We start from the raw sequence: 20358 nt of genomic DNA, 5'->3' as shown, positions 1-20358 counted from the left end.
TTGATCTGTCAGTATTTCTGTTTCTTCCCGATTCAGGTTTGGGAGGTTATGTATTTACAGGGAATTGTCCTTTTCTTCTAGATTTTCTAGCTTGTTTGCATAGAGGTTTTCATAATTTTCACAGATGATATTTTGTATTTCTGCAGTATCAATAGTAACATCTCTTTTTTCATTTCTGGTTGAGCTTATTTGAGTTCTATCTCTTCTGTTTCTTGCAACTCTAGCTAGTGACCTATTCATTTTGTTTATCTTTTCAAAGAACCAACTTTTTGTTTTATTAATAATTTGGTGGGGTTTTGTTTGGTTGGTTTTGGTGTTTGTTTAGGGGGGAGGTTGTTTGTTTGTTTGTTTTGGTTTCCATTTTATTTAGCTCTTCTCTGAGCTTTATTATTTCTTTCTTTTGCTGGCTTTGGGTTTGGTTTCCCCTTCTTTTTCTAATTCCTTGACATGTGACATTAACTTATTAATTAGTGATCTTTGTCTTTTTGAGGTAGGCACTTAAGGTCCTATGGACTTTTCCCTTAGGACTGCTTTTACCATATCCCATAGGTTTTGAAAGCTATGTCTCCTTTGTCATTCAGTTCGAGCACTCTTGATTTTCATCTTACTTTCATCATTGACCCAAGGGTCCTTCAGTAGCAGGTTGTTTAATTTCCATGACTATGTGTAGATTTGAATGTTTCTCTTGAAATTTATTTGTACTTTATTCCACTGTGGTCTAAGAAGATATATGGTATGATTCTATTTTTTTTTATTTGCTAAGATTTGTTTTGTGTGTCCTAAAATATGATCAGTGTTGGAAAATGTCCTCATGCTGATGAAAAATATGTATATTCAGTGATTTGGGAGTAGAACGTTCTGAAAATGTCTTTAGGTCCATTTGTTCCAGAGTTCTATTTAAATCCATTGTTTACTTATTTATTTTCTGCTTCAATAATCTGTCTAGTTCTTTCAGTGGAGTATTGAAGTTCCCAGCCATAAAGATAGTACTGTTTAGCAAATTTGGTGAATTAGTGGAAGACAGTGTCTCAGGCTGAAAGGGGAAGTCTCCATATTTTTAATGGCTGAATAGTATTCCATGGTATACATATATCACAGCTTGTTAATCCATTCCTGAGTTGGTGGTCATTTAGGTTCTTTCCACATTTTGGTGATTAAAAATTGAACTGCAGGCTTGGCGCCTGTAGCTCAAGTGGCTAAGGCACCAGCCACATACACCTGAGCTGGTGGGTTTGAATCCAGCCTGGGGCCTGCCAAACAATAATGACAACTGTGACCAAAAAATAGCTGGGCATTGTGGCAGGCACCTGTAGTTCCCAGCTACTTGGGAGGCGGAGGCAGGAGAATCACTTGAGCCCAGGAGTTAGAGGTTGCTTCGAGCTGTGATGCCACGGCACTCTATCTGGGATGACAGCTTGAGGCTCTGTCTCAAAAAAAAAAAAAGAAATTGAACTGCAGGGGGAGGAGTAAGATGGCGGACAAGTAACAGCTTCCTTGCAACTGGGCACAGTGACACTGGAGTGAGAAGATGCTAGGCATCTCTGGCTAGTGGGATCTGTCTAGAAACATCCCTTTGGGGACACAGGGAGTCAGCAAGAGACTTCTGGACCCCATGAGAAGGACAAAAGCAGTGGAGAACTGGCAAGTGATTGCATGTATCCATTCATCTGATCCTGCCAGCAGCTGTAAGTACAGCAGCCAGTGAGATTGCAAACTGGAAAGGCCTTACTTGTGAGCTGTTTTTTGTTTGTTTGTTTGTTTGTTTTGTTTTGTTTTGTTTTTGGACTTAGCACTCAGTTCAATTACCTTGGGAGAACTTGGGCAAGAGTGCAGAGGACTTTAAGCATTGTCTAGGGCCCCAGACTGCCCTGCTGAGCCAGATGAAGCTAATAGTGTTCAGCTGTGGGCCAAGCACAGCCACTGTGGGAGAACTGCCCTGGCAAGCTCCACCCTCAGGGTTGCAGAGTGAGGATCCAGCAGGAGACCTTTGGCAAGTAAACTAGTGACTGAACAGTCTAAAAGTGGGGACTGAACCACCTTACAGCCTTGGCTCTCAGGGGCATAGAGTGAGACTGGTTTTGGCACACTGGGTAGCAGACAGCCACTTCAGGAGTGATCCCAGTGACAAGTGCTTTCCTGGGAAAGCTTCTGCTTAGCCAAGGTTAACAGTTTAAAGTGACTTTTAAGTTGTCATTTTTAAATCTCTCTATGGAGATTTAGGCTCTCCACCCTCTGGGGTTTGAGAAATCAGCACAGGCCTCCAGTCTCCAACTTGTATAGCTGTATCAGCATTATGATTAACATCCCATACCCCCAGAAGATCACCTGTTGCCCAGAAAACATTCAGCAAGATATATATACTGCTTTGTTTTCGGGGGGGGGGGTTAATTTCAACATTTTTCCCTCTAGAGTTTTCTTTTTTTTTCTTTCTTTTCTTTCTTCATTTTTCTAGTTTAAATATAATTTCCCATCGTTGCCTTCTTTAACAATTAGAACTTCATTTTTGCTAGTGTTTCTACCCCAGTTGTTTGGTTTTTTCCCCCAATTTTAACCCATAAAGTTTTCTGTTTGCTTGTTTTTGTCTGATTTATAGCATTTTTGTCTTTCCTCTCTACTTGGTGGAGGTGGGGTACTCTGTCTGAACAGGCTGGCAAAGAGCTGCTGACCTCAATGGCACCACCCAACCCAGCATCCCCAGAGATTGGGGGTTATTAAGTTTGAGTCAAAACACCTTACTGTACAGCTATATTGCTCCTGTCCCCCTCTTTCTGTGCTTCACTTCTTTTTGTCAATATTCCCTTTTACCCACCCCCTCTCCTTTCTCTTTTTTCTTTTCTTTTTTTTTTTTTTTTTTTGTTTTTTCCTTTTTTCCCTTCTTGCTCTTCAATCTTCTCATCCTTCTGGGCATGTACCAAAAGGATTCATCAAAACCCTAGTCCAGAGGCATGGTAACTAAAGAGCAAGAGGAAGTGAAAGGAAAATTAGGGCAAAGAAACAGGTAAAAGAAAACACTCATCAGGAAGAATCAGCAGAAAATCCTGGCAACATGAAAAACCAGTCCAGAGCAACCCCCATAAGGGACCATGAGGTAGCTACTGCAGAGGATTCCACCTATAAAGAAATGTTAGAAATGACAGAAATGGAATTTAGAATACAGATGATGAAACAATGAGGGAAACTTCTGATAAAGTGGAAAATAACCGAAAGGAAATCCAAACACAGAATCAAATAAGAGACGAACGATATGAAGAATATAGAAAGGATATAGCAGAGCTGAAGGAACTGAAGCAATTAGGGAACTTAAAGATGCAATAGAAAGTATCAACAACAAGCTGGGCGTTGTGGCGGGTGCCTGTAGTCCCAGCTACTTGGGAGGCCGAGGCAAGAGAATCGCTTAAGCCCAAGAGTTGGAGGTTGCTGTGAGCTGTGTGATGCCATGGCACTCTACTGAGGGCCATAAAGTGAGACTCTGTCTCTACAAAAAAAAATAAAAAGAAAAAAGAAAGTATCAACAACAGATTAGACCATGCAGAAGAAATAATTTCAGAGGTAGAGGACAAATCTGTTGTGATAACTCAGATAGTTAAAGAGGCAGGAAAGAAGAGAGAGAAAGAACATTCACTGACAGAATTATGGGACTTCATAAAGCATTCAAACATACGAGTTATAGGTATCCGAGAAGGGGAAGAAGAATGCCCCAGGGGAATGGAAGCCATATTAGAGAATATTATAAATGAAAATTTCCCAAATATCACCAAAGATTCTGACACACTCCTTTCAGAAGGATATCGGACCCCAGGTCACCTCAACTCTAACCGAGCTTATTAAGACACATTGTGATGAACCTGTCCAAAGTCAAGACAAAAGATTTTTCAAGCTGCCAGGAGTAAGTGCCAGTTGACCTACAGGGGCAAATCCATCTGGGTGACTGCAGACTTCTTTAATGAAACTTTTCAAGCCAGAAGACAATGGTCATCTACCTTTAATCTACTTACACAAAACAATTTCCAGCCCAGAATTTTATATCCTGCTAAGTTAAGCTTTAAAATTGACAAAGAAATCAAATCATTTACTGATATACGAATATTGAGGAAATTCGCCACAACAAGACCAGCTCTACAGAAAATATTTCAACCTGTGCTACACACTGACCATCACAATGGATCAAGAGCAAAGTAAGAACTCAGCGATTAAAGGACAGAACCTAACTTCCACACTGATGCAAAAGATAAAACTAAGCAATGGACTCTCACAAAATAAAATACACTACTACACTTAACAATTATCTCAATAAATGTTAATGGCTTGAATTCCCCACTGAAGAGGCATAGATTGGCTGACTGGATTAAAAAACACAAGCCATCCGTTTGCTGTCTGCAGGAAACACACCTCACATCAAAAGACAAATTAAAACTCAGAGTTAAAGGTTGGAAGTCAATTTTTTAGGCAAACGGAATTCAGAAGAAAAGTGGGGTTGCAATCTTATTTTCAGATACATATGGATTTAAAGCAACTAAAGTCAAAAAAGACAAAGATGGTCACTTTATATCAGTCAAGGGAAAAATACAACAAGAAGACATTTCAATTCTAAATATTTATGCACCCAACTTAAATGCTCCCAGATTCTTGAAACAGACCTTACTCAGTCTGAGCAATATGATATCCTATAACACATAATAACAGGGGACTTTAGCAGTCCTCTTACAGAGCTGGACAGATCCTCTAAACAGAAATTAAACTAAGAAATAAGGAACTTAAATGAGACCCTAGAACAACTGTGCTTGATAGATCCATATAGAACACTCCATCCCAAAGCTAAAGAATATACACTCTTCTCATGGGCCCATGGAACACTCTCCAAAATTGATCATATCCTAGGACACAAAACAAACCTCAAAAGAATCAACAGAACTGAAATTTTACCTTGTATCTTCTCAGACCACAAGGAACTAAAGATGGAACTCAACTCCAACAAAAACATTCAACAGAGATGAAGAGGAGGCGGAGGCAGTGACGGAAGAGGCAGAAGTGGGGGTAGGGATCCTGGAAACTTGAGCAGGGATGGTAGGTGGTTTGGACACCCTGGGCCAGTTGTTTCCAGAAAGGGTTTGACTGGAGGAACCTCTGGAGCAGCTGTTGGCTGGCTCCTCTGACTAATGGCATTTGAGATACATGGGCCAGTGGCAGTGAGGGCATCTGATCCAGAGGGAGCCACTCTAGAGGCCAGGCTACCAGCACCATGGGCCAGTGTGTTACAAGTGCAAGAATCCCTCATCAAACCTGTGGCAAGTCAGGTGGGGATATCCTCATCAATGGGACCAAGAAGGCGGAGGCTACCACTGAAGCCTGCCAGCTACCAACATCCTCGGGAGGTGCTGGGAGGGAGTCTTAAGTCCAATGCTGAGGAGTCTTTCTTACAGAGATTGGAAGAACTTAGGCGCTACAAGGATGAGTGGGAGAATACAATTTGGGGGGAAGGCATGGAGCGCTTTTGCAATGACTTGTGTGTCAACTCCACAGAATTTAGAGTGCTGCTCATAGCTTGAAAGTTCCAGGCTGCAACCATGTGCAAATTCACCAGGAAGGAGTTTTTGATGGCTGCAAAGCAATAAGTGCAGCCAGCATTGAAGGAATCTGTGCACGGTTCCCTAGCCTCTTAACAGAAGCCAAACAAGAGGATAAATTCAAGAATCTCTACCAGTTTACATTTCAGTTTGGCCTGGACTCTGAAGAAGGACAGTGGTCACTGCATCGGGAAATAGCCATTGCCCTGTGGAAAGTAGTCTTTACCCAGAACAATCCTCCAGTTTTGGACCAATGGCTAAAATTCCTAACAGAGAATCCCTCGGAAGTAAAAAATAGGAAAGTATATCTTAGTTGTTATTTGACAAATTTATGTGGGAAAGATAAGAAAAGTAGAAAGATCTTTAAAAAGAGAGAGAGAAAAGGAGAAAGGGAAAGGAAAGAAAGAATAACAGAGGTAGGAAAACTGTAGCAAAAATGAGCCCTTGTTATTGAAGAAAGTAAATATGGAAAAAATAAAAATACTATCAAATAACACAAAACAAGCAAAAATAATCTTGAGGGATAAAACTAGGGGGGAAAGAATAACAGGAGCAGGATAACTAACAAAATGGTGCCCTAGCTACTGAAGAAGGAAAAAATGAAAAATTGTAATTACAAAAAAAAAAGAAAGAAATCTAGGGGGAAATTTTTGAAAAAATAATTTTTAAAAAGGAACAAATACACACACACACACATATAGATATATATTACTTAGACAACAAGTGTTTTTCTGAGGCATGAGATGCTAATCACAACACTGATACAGCTGTATAAGATGGGGGCGAGAAGCCTCTATCTTGCCAAGGAGACCAAGTCCCATCTTCCTGATTTCTTTGCCCTCAATCTCCACAGGGTTGGGAGCCTGAAGCTCTCATCAAGCGGCTTAATAGACACACGTCAACCTTTCCAAACTGTATTCCTTGGCCACACAGTTGCTTTACCAGGAAAGCATGTGTCATTCAAGTCTCCCTATGGGCGGTTGCCCAACTTAGCAGGTGCACCAGAACAGGCCTTGCACTGGGACCTTGCGGGCTGATCCTGCAAGGCAGCTCTCCCACAATGCCTGCATCCAGACAGCAGCCAAACAACAAGCTCTCTACTGGGCCTGGTGGTCAGTCCCAGCCCCTGGGTACGCTTCAAGATCACTTGCTCATTTGTCCAAGCTCTCCCAAGGTAACTCCACCAAGGGCCCAGGTCCAAAAAAAAAAAGCCTGCAAGCAGGCCCTCTCTGTCCAAAAACTGCCAAACCTGCCAGCCTCTGCCAACATACAAGAACTTGCCCTTTATGTGATTCTCCACTGCTCCCAACATCCTCATCAGCTCTTAGAGTCTCCTGCTGCTTCCCTGTGTTCCCAATGTAATGTTTCTGAGCAGGGCCCACCAGTCAGGGATAGGTGGAGTCCCTTCTCCACAATTTCACCACTCTGTAGCTGCAAAGGAGCTGTCTCTAGTCACCATTTTTCTCTGCCCCTCTCCCTACCTTTTGAAATTTTTATAAACTAAGAAATAAGACCATATTTCACAAGGAAGTAAATCTATCGAAATATTTAGGTCACATGTACTAAAGATTACAGCCTTTGGGATTGTGTCAACATTTGTATTAACTGCGTATATTTTCACTTCCTTTGGTGTGGATAATTGGAATGGGAAATACTTGGTAATATTTTAAAACTCTATGAAATACTGGGCCCCTCTCATGTTACTCACCTGTGAAAATCTTTCCTTTTTTAGGTAGCATCTTAAACCAGGAGTATCAAGGGATTATTAGCTACTACATTCCCAGCCAGGAAATTTGCTGGGGAAAGGTGATTGCTTTAATCATACCTTTGTAACATCATATATTAATAGAGGACTTCTAGGAAGTTTTGGAATTCAAGCATGTGGAATAAGAACTGGACATTGGCAGATGGGCAGTAACGTTAAGTTACTTTCCAAAGACCTTTGTAATTTAGTTGATTGAGACTTCTGACCCTAAATTCTATTGGTATTTCATGCTCATCAAGAAAATGGGGATGGAGAACTGCCTCCTCTCCTCTATTTTTCAATCATTTTTTCCTTCTATTTTCTAACTTCTCCCTTTTGTATCTTTTTGTCACTAAGCATAAATTTGGCAGGAGTTGGGGTTAGTAGAATAAGGAAAAAATTCATCTGGAAATATACCAATGGTAGTAAATTCACCATTTTTTTTTTTCTGTTAAAGGTGTTTAATGTTTTGGAGGAAGCTAAAGTGCTGTTCAATTTAGAAGACTATTCCATCCATCAGATATCACTGGAACAAATCTTCCTGACCTTTGCTAATATAGATAAAAAGGAAAACATACAATGAGTAAATAAAGCTGTTATGTGAGATTCAACCAGTGACCCTTCTGTCCTTCTTAGATTGTTGGCTTTAAGTGGAGGCATAGAGGCATATTTCTTTCTTTTTTAAAATCCTCAAAAATTGATAATATCTAGAAACTAAAAGTGAATAGTCTCAAGAAAGAAAGCTTGGATTATGAGTAACTATTTTTTAATAGAAATACTGATCAAAATTACCCCACCTCCACCTTCCAAAAATGAACCTCATGAGTTTTAACTACCTTTAATGAATCCCTCTTATTCACAAATATTTCAGTTTTCAGACTTATTTTATAAGAGCATATAATGTTGATACTATAAAGGAAATAAATTTCTTCCTTGTCCTGTCAGGGTTGCCGGCTGGCCTTAACAAGTAAACAATGAACATAAGACAGATTAACAAAAAGAAAGCATACAAACTTTATTTAGTAATGTTTACACATACATGAGAGCCCTCACAAGCAAAATGAAGATCCATGAACCAATTAGAGCCAAATACATATATAAGGTTGGACAAAGAGTAGTAAATTTTGAAGATTTTAATTTTATTTTTAAGAGACAAGATCTCTGTCACCTATGATGGTGTGCAGAAGTGAGATCATAGATTACTGGCCTCAAACTCCTTAGCCCATCTCAGCATCTGTAGTAGCTAAGACTACAGGCATGAGCCACTGCGCCCACCTAAAGTAGTAAATTGTGAGAACATGACAAGACAAAGGAATTGGGGGGGGGGGATTATAGCAGTTAATTGTGAAAAAATGATTAGGAAACAGTTTAACAAAATTACACAAATTTTTCTCAGCTTAGATTCCCATCTCTGGTGATAAAAATGTCATTCAGCTGTTAAACTGTGAAAATATAAGTGTCAGCAACATCAATCGGGGCGGGGCTGGAACTGAGTGAACCGCCCCACCTTCCATTAAGCATGTGAGGTTGTCAGGCCTCAGCTTGATGATAGAGAGTGGCGGCCTGCCCGAGGAGACATAGATCTCCCTGTGACTCAGGAAGGCGCAAACCCCTGGAGCATCTGCTCATTAGAAGGAACTGGGTTACAGCCCTGCGGGGTTACCAGTGACTGGTGTGACAGAGGTGCAAAGTGGGGAAAATTCATTTGCTGGGTGGGTCCTTCTAACACCATGGAGCACCGGAGTGAGTCATATGGAAGTTGCCAGCAGACTCCTGCTATCTAGTTGCCAGAGACCTTTTGAACTCTCCCACCTGAGACCAGTGCTGACTGGGACAATTGATTTGCACTTCTTGAACTGGGCCAATAACCCAGGACTATCCAAAGTGGTACCCTAGGTGTGTGATTATGGGAAGGTTTGATTTTCCTTTTCTAGTTATTGCCCATGGGGGCCAGGGTGACTTAATTGCTGGTATTACTCCACAGCTGAGACTTTAATCCAGAGTAACTAATTCACTAGGGTAGGACAGAGACCAGCTGAAAACAAGACAGAGCCACTTAGCCCGCACCACACCAAGCAGGTCCCCAGTGTCTCAGGCCATAGCACTGTACAGGTCCCTTGCAAAGCTCTAGGGGAAAAGGTACAGACACCAGTCCCAGCTCTAGGGCAAAGGTCTCCCAGAGCCCCCAACCCAATTTCACCTTATCTGCTCATATAGCCAAATGGTGTAAAATAATCATGGGGCAGAATCAGCAGAAAAACTCCAGTAACATGAATAACCAGAGTAGATCAACACCCCCCACCCCCACCCCAAGAAACCATATGGTGGACACAACTGAAGATCCCATTCATAAACAGATGGCTGAGATGTCAGAAATCCAATTCAGAATTTGCATTGCAAATAAGATTAATAGAATGGAGGTAAAGTTGGAATGAGAAATTCAAGGAGCATTTCAAAAGTTCTCTCAAAATTCAATGAATTCAAAGACAAAATCACCAAAGATTTTGACACATTGAGATGAGAATTTGCAGCCCTCAAAGATCTGAGAAATACAATAGAATCCCTCAGTAGCAGAATGGAGTGGGGAAAAGAAAGGATTTCTGACACTGAAGACAAAGCTTTTGAACACTCCCAAATGCTCAATCCTCCACCACAAACTCACTCAGAAACTTTTGATCAAATTCCAACTTCCACAGTGGCAAGAGTATTAAAAATGTCCATTGGACCTTCAAAAAATTCTACTAGGCTTATCAATATTTACAATTAATGTGAATGGCTTAAATTGCCCTCAAAGAGACACAGGTTGGCTGACTGGATACAAAAACTCGGGCCAGATATCTGCTCCATACAAGAATCTCATCTTACCTTAAAAGATAAATATAGTCTCAGGGTGAAGGGATGGTCATCTATATTTATTTCAGGCAAATGGAAATCAGAAAAAAGCAGGTGTTACAATTTCATTTGCAGATACAATAGGCTTTAAATCAACAAAAGTAATAAAAGATAAGGATAGTTACTTCATATTTGTTAAAGGCAACACTCAACATAATGAGATTTCAATTGTTAACATTTATGCACCCAACCAGAATGCGCCTCAATTTATAAGAGAGACTCTAACAGACATGAGCAACTTGATTTCCTCCAGCATCATAATAGTCAGAAATTTTAACACTCCTTTCACAGTGTTGGATAGATTCTCCAGTAAGAAGCTAAGCAAAGAAATTTTAAACTTAAACTTAATGATTCAACAATTGGATTTATAGACAGCTACAGGACATTTCATCCTAACAAAAATGAATACACATTCTTCTCATCAGCCCATGGAACATCCTCCAAAATTGTCCACATTTTAGGTCACAAGTCTAACCTCAGCAAATTTAAAAGAATAGAAATTATTCTTTGCATCTTCTCAGATCACCATGGAATAAAAGTCGAACTCAGTAACAGGAATCTGCATACTCATACAAAAACATGAAGTTAAATAACCTTATGCTGAATGATAGCTGGGTCATAGATGAGATTAAGAAGGAAAGGGCCAAATTTTTGGAACAAAATGACAATGAAGACACGAATTATCAGAACCTCTCCGATACTGCAAAGATAGTCCTAAGAGGGAAATTTATAGCACTGTAAGCCTTCCTCAATAGAACAGAAAGACAAGAAGTTAAAAATTTAATGGGACATATCAAGCAACTGGAAAAGGAAGAACATTCCAACCCTAAACCCAGCAGAAGAAAAGAAATAACCAAAATTAGAGCAGAATTAAATGAAATTGAAAACAGATCAATAAATCAAAAAGTTGGTTTTTGAAAAGGTCAATAAAATAGATAAACCTTTGGCTAACCAAACCAGGAAAAAAAGAGTAAAATCTCTAATTTCATCAATCAGAAATGATAAAGACAAAATAAAAACTGACTCCTCAGAAATTAAAAAAATCCTTAATATTACAAGAAATTCTATTCTCAGAAATACAAAAATCTAAAGGAAATAGACCAATACTTCTAAGCATGCCACCTTCCTAGACTTAGCCAGAATGAAGTGAAAATGCTGAACACACCTATATCAAGTTCTTAAATAGCATCAACTATACAAAATCTCCCTAAAAAGAAAAGCCTGGGACCAGATGGCTTCACATCAGAATTCTACCAAACCTTTAAAGAGGAACTAGTACCTATATTACTCAACCTTTTCCAAAATATAGAAAAAGAAGGAATACTACCCAACACATTCTATGAAGCAAACATCACCTTGATCCACAAACCAGGAAAAGACCCAACAAGAAAAGAAAATTATAGACCAATATCACTAATGAATATTGATACAAAAATATTCAACAAGATCCTAGCAAACAGAATACAAAACACATCAAACAAATTATACACCATGACCAAGTGGGTTTTATCCTAGGGTCTCAAGGACATTTCAATATACATAAATCTATAAATATAATTCATCACATAAACAAATTAAAAAACAAAGACCATATGAGTCTCTCAATTGATGCAGAAAAAGCTTTCAATGATATCCAGCAACCTTTCATGATCAGAACACTTAAGAAAACTGGTATAGAAGGGACATTTTTTAAACTGATAGAGGTCATCTACAGCAAACCCACAGCCAATATCGTATTGAATGGAGTTAAATTGAAATAATTTCCACTCAGATCAGGAGACAGGCAAGGTTGTCCATTGTCTCCACTGCTTTTTAACCTTGTTATGGAAGTCTTAGCCATCACAATTAGGTGAGAAAAGGTGATCAAGGGTATCCATATAGGATCAGAAGAGATTAAACTTCCACTCTTCGCAGAAGATACGATTGTACATCTGGAAAACCAGGGATTCTACAACAAAACTCTTAAAAGTGATCAAGGAATACAGCAGCATCTCAGGTTACAAAATCAACACTCATAAATCTGTAGCCTTTAGACACACTCATAAATCTGTAGACAATAGTCATGCTGAAAAAACAGTCAAGAACTCTATTCCATTCACAGTAGTGCCAAAGAAGATGAAATATTTGGGAGTTTATCTAACAAAGGACGTGAAAGAGCTCTATAAAGAGAACTATGAAACTCTGAGAAAAGAAATAGCTGAAGATGTTAACAAATGGAAAAACATACCATGCTCATGGCTGGGAAGAATCAACATTGTTAAAATGTCCATACTACCCAAAGCAATATACAATTTTAATGCAATCCCTATTAAAGCTCCACTGTCATATTTTAAAGATCTTGAAAAAATAATACTTCATTTTATATGGAATCAGAAAAAACCTCGAATAGCCAAGACATTACTCAGAAATAAAAACAAAGCAGGAGGAATCATGCTACTGGACCTCAGACTATACTATAAATTGATAATAATCAAAACAGCATGGTACTGGCACAAAAACAGAGGTAGATGTATGGAACAAAATAGAGAACCAAGAGATGAACCCAGCTACTTACCGTTATTTGATCTTTGAAAAGCCAATTAAAAACATTCAGTGGGGAAAAGATTCCCTATTTAACAAATGGTGGGTGGTAGATGTATGGAACAAAATAGAGAACCAAGAGATGAACCCAGCTACTTACCGTTATTTGATCTTTGAAAAGCCAATTAAAAACATTCAGTGGGGAAAAGATTCCCTATTTAACAAATGGTGCTGGGTTAACTGGCTGACAACCCAGAAGACTGAAACTGGACCCACACCTTTCACCATTACCTAAGATAGACTCTCACTGGATTAAAGATTTAAACTTAAGATATGAAACTATAAAAATACTAGAAGAGAGCGCAGGGAAAACTCTTGAAGAAATCAGTCTGGATGAGTATTTTATAAGGAGGACCCCCCCCGGGCAATTGAAGCAGCTTCAAAAATACACTACTGGGACCTGATCAAACTAAAAAGCTTCTGCACAGTCAAGAACACAGTAAGTAAAGCAAGCAGACAGCCCTCAGAATGGGAGAAGATAATTGCAGGTTATGTCTCTGACAAAGGTTTCATAACCAGAATCCATGGAGAACTCAAACGTATAAGCAAGAAAAGAACAAGTGATCCCATCGCAGGCTGGGCAAGGGACTTGAAGAGAAACTTCTCTGAAGAAGACAGGCGCATGGCCTACAAACATATGAAAAAATACTCATCATCCTTAATCATCAGAGATATGCAAATCAAAACTAGTTTGAGATATCATCTAACTCCAGTAAGATTAGCCCATATCACAAAATCCCAAGACCAGACATGTTGGCATGGATGTGGAGAAAAGGGAACACTTCTATACTGCTGGTGGGAATGCAAATTAATAGATTCCTTTTGGAAAGATGTTTGGAGAACACTTAGAGATCTAAAAATAGATCTGCCATTCAATCCTATAATTCCTCTACTGGCTATATACCCAGAAAACCAAAAATCACATTATAACAAAGATATTTGTACCAGAATATTTATTTCAGCCCAATTCATAATTGCTAAGTCATGGAAAAAGCCCAAGTGCCCATCGATCCACAAATGGATTAATAAATTGTGGTATATGTACACCATGGAATATTATGCAGCCTTCAAGAAAGATGGAGACTTTACCTTTTTCATGTTTACATGGATGGAGCTGGAACATATTCTTCTTAGTAAAGTATCTCAAGAATGGAAGAAAAAGTATCCAATGTACTCACCCCTACTATGAAACTAATTTATGGCTTTCACATGAAAGCTACAACCCAGTTATAACCTAAGAATAGAGGGAAAGGGGAGAGGGAGAGGAAGGGAGGGGGAGGACAGGCAGCAGGAGGGTGATTGGTTTGATTACACCTGCAGTGCATCTTACAAGGGTACATGTGAAACTTAGTATATGTAAAATATAAATGTCTTAACACAATAACTAAGAAAATGCCAGAAAGGCTATGCTAACTAGTGTGATGAAAATGTGTCAAACTGTCTACAAAACCAGTGTATGGTGCCCCATTATCACATTAATGTACACAGCTATGATTTAATAATAAAAAAAATTAAATTAAAAATTAAATTAAAAAAAAGAATGGAAGAAAAAGTATCCAATGTACTCACGCTTACTATGAAACTAATTTATGGCTTGCATATGAAAACTATAACCCAGTTATAACCTAAGAATATGAGGAAGGGGGGACGTGAGGGGAGGGGGTGGAGGATGAGCGGAGGGAGTGTGATTGGTGGGATTACACCTACAGTGCATCTTACAAGGGTCCATATGAAACTTAGTAAATGTAGAATATAAATGTCTTAACACAATAACTAAGAAAATGCCAGGCAGGTTATGTTAACCAATGTGATGAAAATATATCAAATGGTCTATAAAACCAGTGTATGATGCCCCATGATCGATTAATGTACACAGCTATGATTTAATAATACAAAATAAATAAAAATTAAAAATAAAAAAGCCTTAGTGAACACATGATTAACACAGTTTTTCTTCCTTTATACCCTAAATTTACCAATGTCAAGAATTCTTTGCAGAAATAGCTCTCCCGACTTGAATCTTAAAATAGCCTTGTACTACACTCATATCTCCCCAGGTTAGTTACCAGCTGGGTAGATGGCGATGAACCATCTGTTGGTGCTCATGTGTTAGGGAGCTGTCTGAGAAAGATAAAGAGACACTTTGAGAGGGATAGGGAACAGGCCAGGCACAGTGGCTCACATCTGTAATCCTAACATGCTGGGAGGCCAAGGTAGGTGGATTGCATGAGCTCAAGAGTTTGAAACTAGCGGAGTCAGAGCAAGGCCCTGTCTCTAAAAATAGTCAGATGTTATGGCAACACCGGTAGTCCCAGATACTTGGGAGGCTGAGGCAAGAGAATCGCTTGAGCCCGAGAGTTTGAAGTGAGGTTTCTGTGACCTATGGTGCCACAGCACCCTACCAAGGGTGACAAAGTGAGACTCTGTCTCAAAAAAAAAAAAGAACAGCCTAACTTGTCTTAAAATTTTTTAGATTTTATGGGTATTATGAAGACTCACTGAACATCAAAAGAACTAGAGCACAGATATCTTCTAGACTTGGCTCCAAATGTTCATTCTGAATAAAATATTAATCCTGAAGTTCCTTTATTATTTTTGCAATTTTAGGACACAAATGATGTCACGTGGATTCTGCCCTTCATATCTGACATCAACCAAAGAAGTGCATATCAAACTTACCTAAGTACCCGGATTATCAGAAGGAATTACAATTTTCTTTTTTTTGAGACCGAGTCTCACTATGTCACCCTCAATAGAGTACTGTAGCATCACTGCTCACAGCAACCTCAAACTCCTGGGCTTAAGCGATTCTCTTGCCTCAGCCTCCCAAGTAGCTGAGACTACAGGCACCTGCCACAAGGCCTGGCTATTATTTTGTAGTAGTTGTCATTGTTGTTTTAGCAGGCCCAAGCTGGGTTCAAACTGCCAACCCCCATGTATGTGGCCAGTGGCCTAACCACTGAGTGACAAGCACCGAGCTTGCAATTTTTTTTTAGACAGAGTCTCAATTTGTCACCCTCAGTAGAGTGCCATGGCGTCACAGTTCCCAGCAACCTCAAACCCTTGGGCTCAGGGCATTCTTGTCTTAGTCTCCCAAGTAGTTGGGACTAAAGGCAAACACCACAATGCCCAGCTCTTTTTTTTATTTATTTTTTTATTTTAGAGTCACAGGTCTCACACTTGCTCAGGCTGGTCTCAGGCAATCCACCCGCCTCGGCCTCCCAGAGTGCAAGGATTACAGGCATGAGCCACCGCAACCGGCAGGAATTGCAATTTAACCAGCCAGCTTACACCCTCCACTGTATAAGGGCGTCCTTCCATAGTATAGCAAACCGAGCAGATGAGATGAAGAGGCTACGCACAATGATGTCTTTTCTCCTAAGAGGAGAAAACACACCAGCCATGGTGGTAGCTTCATAATAGTTTTCCCATCGAGCAAAAGAAAAATATAGCAGTCAAGCAGAAAAAGGGTCCAACTGAAGAGCTGTGGTTTTTGGCTCGGCACCTGTAGCTCAGGGGCTAGGGCACCAGCCACACACACCAGAGCTGACAGATTTGAATCCAGCCTGGGCCTGCCAAAAAACAATGACAACTACAACCAAAAAATATCTGGGCATTGTGGCGGGCACCTGTAGTTCCAGCTACCTGGGAGGCTAAGGTAGGAGAATTGCTTAAGCCCAAGAGTTTGAGGTTGCTGTGAGCTGTGACGCCACAGCACTCTACCCAGGGTGATATGGTGAGACTCTGTCTCAAGAAAAAAAACAAAAGAGCTGTGGTTTTCTGGACTATATTAACACAGGAGCCTTTTGTAAGTCTCACTTAATGGCAAGAAGTCTGCTATTTCTACAAGTCCCTGCTGTCTCTTGTTAAGTGAGATGTGAGATCAATAGTTGCTCTGCAATTCTTTGCCCATTTAAAAGTCTTTATTTTTTTCAAATGGTGTGTTTGTGTGTCCTACATACGAAGAAAAAAATGAAAGAGTTTCTAAAACAAAAGCTGTGTTTGTTTTAATCAGATAGGAAATGCACCAACTGAAGAGCAAATGGGGAAATAAACACTAATTGACTTCAGTTCTTGACCATGTTAAGTAAGGTGTCAAAAGTAACTGTGGACAGAGTGTGGTCCATATCTATAATCCCAGCACTTTGGGAGGCTGGGGCAGGAGGATCATTTGAGTCCAGAAGTTTGACACCAGCCTGGACAACAAAGTGAGATCCATCTCTACAAAAAATTAGCCAGGTGTGATGGCACATGACTATAGTCCTAGCAACTTGGGAGGCTGAGACAGGAGGATCACTGAAGCCCAGGAGTTTGAGGCTGCAGTCACCTATGATTATGCCTATGTGCCAGCCTGTACAAATAAAAAATAAATGAAAACTATGCTCCTTCACATATGATTGACACGATCTTAAACAGTAAACGAATCATACTTCTCTCCATCAAGGAGCTTAAAATCAAAGATAGGAAAAGTGTTGATTATGGTTGAAACCGTTTAACAGTTAGATGGGAGTTCATTATACTAACTTGTTGATGTCTGAAAAGACTAATAATTTTTTTCTTAAATCTAAGTAAGGGAGATAAAGTATAAACTCAAGGCAATACAAGGCACTACAGCTCACAGAAGGGAGAAAAAACTCCAGGCTTACGTGGCTAACGAAGATTTCATTAGAGATAATATTAATATTTGACTGGATGGGATTCTGAGAGGAATGAGAAAGGAAATGCCAACATCAAAATTATGTATTAGGTGGACTCATGATTAATGCCTCTGGCCCTAACAAGAGGGGGCAAGGTAATAAACTGGAACCACCTTCCTCTGGTCTTTTTTGCCCCCCACCATAGCCTCTTTCCCTTTTACATTCTCCCACTACAGCTCAGGGCAGGGAGTTGGGCTCCAGAGTCAAACTGGAACCCACATTAACAAAATTAACAATTAGAGCTTTCCAGCAATGCACTCATTTGGTCTTCTATCTGTACTCTGTATCTGCTTGTTTTCTCTCCCAGGGTTTTCAGTGCCTCCAGTGCAAAAAGCCATTTCAAGGACTCTATTTTCTTCTTCAATAAAATGCTAGAGTTATGGCAGAAATCTCCGCATGAGTAGCAGTCGTGTAGTTGCGTAGGCTATGGCATGTGAAAGTGGTGGATCTGTTCAGGAGATGGCACTCCTACTTTGTAGTTTAAAGCTTAATAGAAATTTTTGCAATGTTGCAGAACACTGGATAGACTCGGGATTTATGATTTATGTAACTGATGTCATGAATTACTATGTTCCAAATCCTACCACATTTCGAACCTAATTCCCCCCCTTTCTAATATTTTGGTCACAGTTATATTTTAAAGTGTGGAAGGGGATATTCTAAGCAGGGTCGTGGGGGGGAAGGATCCGTTTGCATTCAAGCGTGGCGAGTTGAATGACCCTCCCACCTGACTTGAACTCTTTGATGGTGAGGTTCCAATGAATGGACTCTCAAGGATGCCGCTAATTTGAGGGTGGTAATTAAAAAGTACTGGAGACAGAGCTCTGTATGTCATGTTAATGAATTTGAACTTAATCATGAAAAATGTGGGTAAGTCATGAAAATTTTTAAGCGGGCAGTTAACTTGATCAGAGCAGTGATTCCCAAATCTCACTTTCATGATTTTTGCTACATCTCCATATTACCAATAGTTATTTAACGTTTTTAAAGCACCTTTTATAAATGTATTTTATGAGAAACGAACTACTACCGTTGCTTGTCATAATCAAACAGATAAAATTTTAAAATAAAGTGTTTATTCAGTACCAATTTAAAACCTCATGTACAACTAGGGGTACGTCTGTCGCACAAGGGGAAACTCTACTGCAGGATAACAATTGGGGGTAGGGGACAGGAAGACAAAGAAATTGGGTTGACGCCCAGGTTCTTGACTGAGCCTTAAATGATAGAGGGTCAGAGTCAGGTGTATGCGCAGCGCAATTCAGACACAAGCCGAAGAGGACGTTAAGTTTGCCTATTACTAACAACGCTTACACCACCAGCACTTCTGAAACTTTAACGTGCTTACTAATCGCCTCAGGGTCCTATAAAAACACGCAGAAAGGCAGACAGCCAAGAACCTCCAAAAGCCACCTGATTCCTAGGAACCGGATCCAGGACCTACAGCGAAAACGTCAGCCGAAAACACTTGTGGAATCCGGAGAAAGGAACTGTTTCCTGAGCGGAAGAATCCAAAGTGGTGGGGGGAGCTATGATGGCTCTTGTGAAAGTAGTTAGAAAATGATTACAGAACAGATATTCGGGCTAATAAAATAACCTAAAAAGAATTAACCTGAATTGTCTTGTGTATATTTGCTTAGGAAATTATGCGTCTTCCTATTCTGCATCTTAGATGAATTGGACTGGTCCAACCTACCCCAGAGAGCAGTAGAGCGCGATCGGTATAGAGAGAGTCTTCCGGAAGGGGGCGTGCTCGCGGGGAAAGCTGGGAAACTCTCGTCCTCCGCCACCATCTTGCTTTCCTTTAATACGGTGGTGACCGCGGGTCGGAGCAATCTGTAACCATGAAGCTGCTAACCAGAGCCGGATCCTTTTCGGTGAGCGGAACTGCGGGCTTGGGGAAGAGCTGGGAGCAGTGTGTCATCAAGGTGATAAAAGCCGGAGGGACCTGGTTTGGCGTCCCGGGCCTCGGGCTTCGATCGCCCTTCAGCTGAACCCTGCCGGCAAAGTGAGCTGCAGACTGGGTCGGGCAGTAGAGGGTCAGCCGGTGCCGTAAGCAGGAGAGACCTAACGCCGGAAAACATAAAAGGAGGGAGGAGGAATTGAGAACAGAGTTGACACGCCTTGAAGACACTTCTGAAGGTCACTCCTGCACTTAACGTTCCGGAGTAGACTGAAATCCAGGGAGAGTGGAAGGGCGGCGTAGACCTAGCTCCCCACCTTTACCTTAGATGCGGCCTCTGCTCCTTGGTTTATCACAGAGCATCAGTGTCTCCAATGAATAAAAGTATAGGAAATGTGTTAATGCAGATATAAAGCTTATCACAGTGCCTGGAACGTCATTGTTAAATTATTACTGTTTCCTGGAAGTATAAGGTTTGCTTTTCTTGTCTTTTGTTAGAGTGTTCCTCCAAGATAGCCTGTCCTCTAAAGCTGCTTAATGCCCAAATTAAACGTAGCTTACTTTAAGAAAACTCTTTAAGCGTCAGTGTCACTATGGAGCAGTGATTATCTAGAGGAGATGTGGAGAACATTTTTAAATTTCAGCGAAGGAGGATATGCGCCCCAACCCCAGGAACCGTTAGCAATATCTTAGACCAGAGACATTTTTGGTTTTAACAGCTTTTGCAGAGGGTGTCACTGCCATTGGGGGAGGGGGTTAGGGGGATGTTGCTGAACAACCTACAGTGCACAAAAACAGCTACGTACAACAAAGAACTTTTTAGCCCAAAGTGCCTGTGGTTGAGGTAACCCTGCTGGAGGGAAATTGTCCAGACCTAGGAATGGGAATTTCCCTTTGTTTTGTTTAAGTAGCTGTAGCGTGGATTATATAAATCTAGGCTGTAATTGTGTCACCTTCACTTGCTTATACAAACCAATG

At 40.3% G+C, this 20358-nt stretch overlaps 1 protein-coding gene and 1 pseudogene across 1 annotated transcript in view; both read left to right on the top strand.

Moving 5' to 3' along the window:
• Positions 1-5239: 5239 nt before the first annotated feature.
• On the top strand, positions 5240-19319 carry LOC128562022 (DCN1-like protein 3; annotated as a pseudogene).
• Positions 19205-20358, top strand: part of LOC128561406 (cytochrome b-c1 complex subunit 2, mitochondrial) — a 35823-nt gene continuing 34669 nt past the window's right edge. The window contains exon 1 of the mRNA XM_053555564.1: positions 19205-19354. Within this exon, the coding sequence (XP_053411539.1) occupies positions 19322-19354 (33 nt within the window). The 5' untranslated portion in view covers positions 19205-19321. The remainder of the gene's footprint in view (positions 19355-20358) is intronic.

The sequence above is a fragment of the Nycticebus coucang genome, chromosome 12 (genome assembly GCF_027406575.1).
Source record: "Nycticebus coucang isolate mNycCou1 chromosome 12, mNycCou1.pri, whole genome shotgun sequence".
Lineage (NCBI taxonomy): Eukaryota > Metazoa > Chordata > Mammalia > Primates > Lorisidae > Nycticebus > Nycticebus coucang.
Note: the sequence above shows the minus strand (reverse complement) of the source record. Positions and strands in the feature narration are given on the sequence as shown.